The sequence below is a fragment of the Drepanopeziza brunnea genome (genome assembly GCF_022702325.1).
Source record: "Drepanopeziza brunnea f. sp. 'multigermtubi' strain 214-2 chromosome Unknown ctg9, whole genome shotgun sequence".
NCBI classification, from domain to species: Eukaryota; Fungi; Ascomycota; class Leotiomycetes; order Helotiales; family Drepanopezizaceae; genus Drepanopeziza; species Drepanopeziza brunnea.
This window is the reverse complement of record NW_027094072.1, coordinates 2,373,908-2,382,060: the sequence shown is the minus strand read 5'-3', so window position 1 is coordinate 2,382,060 and position 8,153 is coordinate 2,373,908. Positions and strand designations below refer to the sequence as shown.

At 54.4% G+C, this 8,153-nt stretch overlaps 2 protein-coding genes across 2 annotated transcripts; both read right to left on the bottom strand.

The window, feature by feature from the left end:
* Positions 1 to 302: 302 nt before the first annotated feature.
* L3040_005848 (uncharacterized protein) lies at positions 303 to 2,550 on the bottom strand (the record flags this gene model as incomplete). Its single annotated transcript, XM_066154674.1, has 8 exons — positions 303 to 604; positions 740 to 892; positions 1,005 to 1,112; positions 1,192 to 1,365; positions 1,763 to 1,903; positions 2,122 to 2,182; positions 2,355 to 2,367; positions 2,480 to 2,550. The coding sequence occupies 8 exons, from the start codon at positions 2,548 to 2,550 to the stop codon at positions 303 to 305; spliced, it is 1,023 nt and encodes a 340-aa protein (XP_066011521.1).
* A 2,163-nt stretch (positions 2,551 to 4,713) lies between these two features.
* Positions 4,714 to 5,655, bottom strand: L3040_005847 (uncharacterized protein; the record flags this gene model as incomplete). The annotated part of the gene is made up of 1 exon (XM_007287851.2): positions 4,714 to 5,655. One exon carries the CDS (start codon positions 5,653 to 5,655, stop codon positions 4,714 to 4,716), a length of 942 nt encoding a protein of 313 aa, XP_007287913.2.
* Positions 5,656 to 8,153: the final 2,498 nt, after the last annotated feature.

Genomic DNA, 8,153 nt, shown 5'->3' with positions numbered 1-8,153 from the left:
AGAGGAGAGAGAGAGAGAAAGAGAGAGGAGAGAGAGAGTCTTTGGTGTCGTTAGCTAGGTAGGTAAGCTAGGTAGGTAAGCTAGGTAGGTAAGGTAAGTAGGTATCTGGTTCTCAAGCTCGAAAGAAAAAAAAAAGAAAAAAAAGGAAAAGAAAAAAAAAATTCATGGCAGAGACATAGAGACATAGCCAAGTAGGTAAGTAGCACAGAATTTCTAGTCCCCCCTCTCCCTTTCTCTCTCCCCTTTCTCCTCTCCTCCCCCCCACCCTCTCTCTCCCCTCTCTCTCGATTATCTACAAACTTTTACAGGCCCTTTTTAGCAGCTCCATTCGTCTTCACCGCCGTCTTCATCTTCCCAGCGCCCCCATTCGTCTTGACATCCGTAGTCGAGACCTCAGCCGACGTACCGGTAGTAGCAGGCGCGCCGCCATTCTTCTCGTGCGCCTTCTTCTTCGTGCTGCTGCTGGTCGTCGTGGCGCCATCATCCTGCGAGGAGGCTTTGCTGCCGGCTTGGCCGTTGACGATCAGGTTCACGGGCCAGGCGAAGCGGGAGCCGAGGGCCTGGCCAGCTTTCTCTGAGGTGAGATACTCGACGAGGGCGATGACTGGGTTTTCGTTTTCGTTAGCCGAGGGGGGACTTCTTCTGTCGACCTGGAAGCCGGGACGTGCAGGTCAGGGGGGGAGGGGGGTGAAGTGGGGGCAGGGCGGAGGTAAGAAATAAGAAAGATAGGAGAACACACAGATGTAGGCACCAGCCCCGGTAAAGATATGCCACCACCCATGCAGCTCCAGCACGAACGACCAAGGCATGCCGATGGCGCGTTTCCAGCGCGTGAGAGACGAACAGATGGCGTTGTCGATGTTCCAGATGCCGAAGCCGGAGATGAAGATGACTGTTTTTCAATGAGTCAATTGCACACAGGTTCTCGAAGCAAGAGAGAAGTTGCCCAGGAGGGGATGGTGGGAAGCAGGGAGAGAGAGAGAGAGAGAGGAACGGAAACTTACTGCCGCCCCATAGCGCCAACTTCCTAACCTCCTTCGCAACGGCCGGATCCGAGACTCTTTGAGTGATGACCATCCGGGTTTTCTGGCCTACCAGGACGATCATGATAGCTGTTTCTCCGCATCAGCATCAACTCTCGCAATTCCTCCACCCAAAAGCAGCGCACGCTGGTTGGCAAGGGCGACCTACCAAACAGAACAGAATGCATGACAGTCTCATCGGTAATGCAATGCCAAGCGCTGAAGGCCGTCATGCCAGCCGTGATGGCCACCCCCGAGATCACCGTCGTCGAGAGGGACTTGTCGAAGGTGCAGACACGGTGGAGGACGGTTGCGACTGCGACGAGCATCGACAGGTCATCGCCTGGGTTCAAGTCAGCATTATCACACTACAGGCGTGTGGTCCCGTGAGCCGGATGAGAGGCTATTCCACCCCTGAAAAAAGCACTTTGATAGCCTCACTGCCTCGAGCTCGCTCGGCCTGAGCCTCTGCAACGGGCATCGGATCCCTGGTCTTTGGTCTCGAGCGGGACTCCCGTTCTCCCACCGATCAATCTTCCTGTGCTCGTCTTCATGCTTCCTGGCCACGATCCATAGCCCATCTCGCCTCGCTCGCTGAATACTTGGATCCTGTGCAGAGGATCATGGATGTACCCGGGTCGATGGCCGCCCGCACGATCTGACGAGACGTGAAGCCAGTGACACGAATTCGCCCTCCCCCCTCCACGGCCCGGAACGAGAAAACGGGAAATCCAACTCACACCACTGCGTCCAGCTCTTCATCGTGGCATGGAACACGGCCGAGCCCAGTCCGACGGCCGCAATGCCCAAGTACGACAGATTCCTCAGCACGGCATCTTTCCGGTTGGCGTTATTCTTGATACCGTGGTAGGCGTAGAGAACTATTTCAGCCCCGTCAGTCAAGCCCAGGCCAGTTTTCCCCAAGAGATCGATCCGCCCCTCCCCGCCCCGCCAAGCCAGCATCCATCCGCTCTCCGCCCTCTCCGCTCCACCAGAAGAAGAGCTAGACACGTGATGCGCGCGCACGCCAAGGAAGGAAGGAAGGAAGGAAGGAAGGAAGGAAGGAAGGAAGGAAGGAAGGGAGGGGGCAAGAACGTACGATAGGTGAGGTTGGTGAGCGTATTGATGAGTTCGGCGATGTAGGGCGTGAGGATGTAGTCCTGTGTTTTTGTTTATCGCACCGTCAGTCTTTGTGCTTCTCCTCGCTGAACGTCCTCCGCCTTCGTCTTTTTTTTTTTTTTTTCCTTTTTTTTCTTCCTTTTTTTTCCTTTTTTTTTCGTTTTTGAATTTTCGCGTTTGCCTTTGCGGGTGGGGGAGCTTTGACCGACTTACTTCTTCGCAAAAGCTAGATTTCCCCGATTGTTAGCCGTGATTTTCTGGTTGCGAAGAGGGAAGAGAGATGGAAGAGAGAGGGAAGAGAGAGAGAGAGAGAGATCTGTAGGCATATAAATACTTACTTGTGCTGCGAATCGACCAATCCCCAATGTCCTTGATGCGCATGCGCCGGGTAGGCCCACGAGAAGACCATCGTCCCTTCCGTGTGCTGTGGTGGTGGTGGTCGTGGTGGTCGTGGTGGTCGTGGTGGTGATGAATATATTGGAGGGAGGGTCAGCGTGTTGGTAGTGTAGACCTTGGCCGCAAAAAGCTCCCTTCTCGCTATCGGTATGGAAATATCCCCCCCCCCAAGCGCGCGAATTTTCGATCTCTCTTCCCTCGTCTCAGTCACGGGGCCGACTCCTCCTCCAGAATGGGCAAGAACACGGGAACCGGAATCGCAAATCCGACGCAGGAGACCCGATCGGCCAAAAGAAAAAAAGAACGTGGGTTTTTTTTTTCGGTTTGGGGAGAAGAGGGAGAACACAGACACAAAAAAATAAACACACACACACAAGGGAGCTGCGAGGATTCCGCGCTGCACCGGGTCGGTACCTTATTATTATAGGATGAGATTATTAATGGAAAACAAGCATGCGCTTTCTTGGTCCCAAGCCGTGGCCAGGGGAAAACAAGAAAAACAAGGCTGCGCTTGTCGCGTTTTACTCCCGTGCTCTCTCTTCTCTTCTCTCGTATGGAAGCAATACGCGAGCGAGAGCGGGTGGTGATGACCTCCGCCACTCGACCGCTGCTGCATTTCGTTTGGAAGAGAGAGGTGGAATTTTCTTTCCCATTGATTGCATCTCCGCTGGGAGGTACCTAGGTCTCGGCAGCTTGTTTGTTTGGGTACTGGAAAGGGGCTTTGAGGGGAGGGATACAGGGTCCGGATATGGGTTCTAGATATGCAGAGACGTTTTTCCCGGGCCCTGTTACCTATTTATTGATTACGGTAGAAAAAAAACAACCGGGTGTTCCAATTTAAAGCACTCGATCGCATACATCACAACTCACCTCGTGTATACGCTGTACGAGCATGGCATATAGGGTCGGTAGGTAGGTGGTAGGTAGGTGGTAGGTAGGTAGGTAGGTAGGTAGGTAGGTACCGGTATCAAGGTATCAAGAAGCGTCGCGAACACCGTGACCTTATCGCTGACAGGAATCCAGGGCCGCAATTAGCATTAGGTAATGGAAATCTTTATACATTTCAGATGCCGAGCCGGCCCAACCCACCTTAGCCAGCCCACCGAGCCAATCACAGCCCCGACCTTTCCAATACAGATCAACTCAGACGCCGGCCGGAGCCGAGCCGAGGTTCCATCTGATAATCCGGGGAACCGCGACACCGTCTATCCCATCCCATCTCCCGAACACGTTCAGGACCAAGAATGAACCCTCCCTCCCTTTGCCCTTCTACACCTACCGGTATACTACCTACCTACCTTACCTCTTCAATCAAAGCCAAAAAGCCCTCCCCCCCCCCCCGCACAGACTTCCTCAACGACCACCCCGCCGGCTCCAAGATCCTCGCCTGCGTGGCAGGCAAGGACGCCTCGAAGCCGTTCTGGAAGTACCACAGCGAGAGCGTGCGGGGCAAGTACGCGCCGCGGTTGAAGCTGTACAGGAGGAGGGTCTGGGTCTGGGTCTGGGTCTGCATCTGCGTCTGCATCTGCGTCTAGATGGGATCTGGATAACCCGGGCAGTTTTCAAAGGCAATACCCAACCAAGCAAGCAAGCGCAAAGAAAAGAAGAAGGGGGGAGAACGGGTATGGTGTGTGTGTGTGGTTCTACGGCTGAGCAGTTGTTGTTGTTGCTCGTTCGTTGCTTGTGGTTGTCGTAAGGGATATTTAAAGAGAGGAGAAAGGAGATGGGATAGCATACGGAGGATACGGAGGATACGGAGGATACGTAGGATACGACGAAGAAAGATACGATGAAAGATGAGATGAGATCAGACGAACGAGAACAGAGACGATGGAGGAAAACACCAAGGTACCAAGATTACAAAGGCGAACAAGTGAGCGATGAGTGATTATCTCCATAGTGCTTAGCAGCTGAGGTTGATTTCTATATGCACTCCTGATGCTTATAGAACCGAGGGCAGGCTCAATCGGTCAGAACGCCAAGAGTTCGCGAGGTGGTACGCGGGTTCCTGCGTTGGAAAGACGCAATAACATTGGAAAGGCCGCGACGGCTCGAGAATGCGGTGCGGTGGATACCATGGTGTCCTGTTTACCGGTCGCCTAGCCGCGCCGGCCCAATTCTTTTCCCAGCCCAACGAACCATCACAAATAAACGCATAGCCCCTCGCCTCGCTTCCCTAGAACAGCAAACCCCCCAACAACGCACCACCCGCCAGCCCACCGAGCAGCGGCGTGCCAAAACCACCCCCGTAGCCGCCTCCATAGGGCCGACTATACGGGTACGCAGGCCTCGCATATCGCTGCTGCCCATATCCACCACCCATTCCCATTCCCACCCCCGCCCCTCTCATGCCCATGCCCGGGTACCCATAGAGCCCGCTCGAGTACGGGTTGATCCCATACCCGCGACCTCCATAGCCGAACCCGATGGGCATCTGCGGCGGCTCGATATACACCTCCTTGCCCTCCCGGTCCCGGCCCAGCAGCTGCGGCTCCCCCGTCGCCATGGCCTTGCTCATCTGCCGACGGATGTGCTGATGGCGCTCGTAGGCGGCCGCCTCGTCGCGGGCACGCTGCTGGCGCTGCGCCTCGCGCTCCTGGTGCGTCGAGGATGTGAGCTTGTCTTTCATCTTGCGGGTCAGTTTGTGTACGCCGGTGGGTTCATCCTCGTGGCTTCCGTTTCCGTTTCCGTTTCCCCGCGGAGGGAGCTCTGCTCTCCCGGTCCCTGCCGTGGCATGATGATCATCGTCCTCGTCGTCCTCGTCGCCGCTGCTCTCCGCCTCGAGATCGGCGGCCGTCGGGACGCGATGCAGAGAATGGATCCGCGTACGTTCCTCGGCGGGGAGGGAGGACAGGTAGGTCTCGTCATCGTAGGGGTGGTGCCAGATGGAGCGCGGGGGCGAGGCGCGTGTGTCGACGAAGAATTGGTGGTGCGTCTCTGCATCGTATTGGCGCGACCAGCCGGGCGGCAGAGCGCGCGCCTCGTCTTCCATGGAGCGGCGGGAGAGAGGGGGGATGCCGTTGCGGGTGTTGGGGACGCGGAGGGTGTTGGTGGAGGCTGATTGTGAGGGGGCTGCGTTTGCTGTGTAGGGAGGGGGAGGCTCGGAGGGAGTTGACATGATGGTGGTGGTGATGGTGGTGGTGATGGTGGTGGTGATGGTGGTGGTGATGGTGGTGTATGATGCTGGTGTTGTCTCGTTGAAATTGTTCTGTATCGTTGGCGGGAACAGGTTGAAGGTTGAAGGTCGAAGGTCGAAGGTTGAGGTTGAAGGTTGAAGGAAGAAAAGCAAGTAACGCAGATCAACAGACGCGGGCAAAAAGAACGAGCACCTTGTCTCAAGCCTCAGAGACCGACTCCCCAATTCCCCAGAACCCATGACGTCAAATTCGTCACGTCACACCCGTGACCAACTTTTCGCTTCTTGCTACAATCCTCGCCCATCGCCCGATGCAGCAACAGCAGCAGCAGCAGCAGCAGCGATGGCGGCGGCGATGGCGGCGGCCCAGCCACCATCATGGAAGAGCAGGAGACGCAGACGGGCATCTGCATTCCGCGACGGGACACGCGCTGGCTGAAGTGCATCGCGAACCAGACCCGAAGGATTCCAGGCGCTCAAGAGTAGAAAACGCGTAAGAAAGACAGGAGGTAGAACATTGGTCCCTATACCTATACCGGTAGATGGAGCTGCACGCAGGGGACACGGATAATATCGCAAACACTACGGTACGGTACATGCCAGTACGCAGAAGGGAATAATACCGGTAGATCAACAAGACGAGAGACGACAGAGGTCCTCAGCCAGCCAGCTCACCAGGCCAAGCCAGACCTTTTAGACGAGGTGGGTAACAAAGGTACATAGGTACATATATATATATACATACCCCTTCATTCCTCTCTCTTCGTCAATAATAGATAGGTGGATGGAGAGAGTAGCTTCGTAACGTAACGTAACGTAACGTGGTACGGCGCGAACGCTCCGAGCCTCTTGCCCCCCTCACCCCACGTGCCTTCTCGTCTACCGGTATCTACCTATTCCACTCTTGCGTTCGCAGACGGAGATGAGAAGAGATGAGTTGAGAAATAGGCAAACACGTGCTCTGCTCTGCTCTGCTCTGCTCTGCTCTGCTCTGCTCAAGAGAGTAGGTAGCGAGAAAAGACACGTAGACCCACGAATGAAAAACCGTATCGATACCGGTATCCCTCACATACAGAGCGGCAGTAGGACCAGGAAAGAATATGACCAGAGAGAGTCTGTCTGTCTGTCTGTCTGCAAAGGAGAAGAAGGAGAAGAAGGGGAGGAAGGGGAGAGAAGGGCAGAAGAGAAGAAGAGAAGGTTGGGACCGGATCTGGCCGTGTGCGTGTGTGTGTGTGTATTGGGGCTTGTCAGCTCGCTAACCAGAACCCGCGGTGTTTTCCTCTCTCTCTCTCTCTCTCTCTCTCTCTCTCTCTCTCTGTTTTGTTCGTTTCCTATTTTTTTTTTTTCTTTCAATTCATCTTTTTGACTTCGGCGAATACCAATCTAAATACCGTAGGGAAATACATCCTGTTGTCTCATCCCTCGTCATCTCCTCTTCCCTCCCTCTCTCTTTCTTCCCTTTCTCTCTCTTCACATCATCGCTCCTCTCCTTTCCTCTCCTTTCCTCTCCTTTCCTCTCCTCCCCTTCACAATCCCAAACCCAATCCCAATCCTTATCCTAATCTCCACTGCATCCGTATCATCATCGCATCGCATCGCATCGCATCGCATCACAGCAAATCAATTACTGACTCAAATTCCCTCTCTCCTCCTCTCCCGCAGAAGCCGCCGCCGCATGCATCCATCCATCCATCCATCCATCTGAGCACGGGCATTACCTCGCACAGCCACGGCGCTTACGACGAAGGAAAGAAAGACTCTCCCGCCCGTACTTACGTACCTATCCAATCCACCTGACCTGACTTACCCACTCCGCGCACCTACCTACCTACCTACCTACCTACCTACCGACCGACCTATTTCTCATACAGTAGCGGAGATGGAAGAGGAATCTTACAAGTAGAGAGATGGAGCCAAGCCAAGAGTAGAGATAAGGTAGCTTTATTTAAAGTTTTTCGAAAAGAGCTCAGAGATGGCAGTGAAGACAGACGGCCCCATCCGAGCCGAGCCGAGCCGAGCCGAGTCGAGCCGAACCATCTACCGGTATCCATTCCTCAACCCCACTCACTCCCCTTTGCAAAACCGATATACCGGTATGCATTTCACTCCACTCGTAACGATGTAGAACAAAAAAAAAAAAAAAAAAAAACTCATCAAAGAGTGAAAAGTGAAAAAACAGCCCGAGGGAGTTCGCAAAGCTCCCCAGAAAAAGGCCTCCCTCTTCTTTAGACAGATAGATCGATACCTAGGTTTATAAACGAAAGGAGAAAGGAGGAAGTGCAAAAGAGATCAAGTCGTAAATGTCGTCACGCACTCTCCTGCTCCACGCTGCACGCTGCACGCTCCACGCTCTCCATGTTCATGCCAGTGAACGTGGCAAACCGTAACGTAACGCTGGCCCATCATCCCATTCATCCCGTTCATCCCGTTCATCCCGTCGTTATATCGCATCCCATCCCATCGCATCCCATCGCATCGCA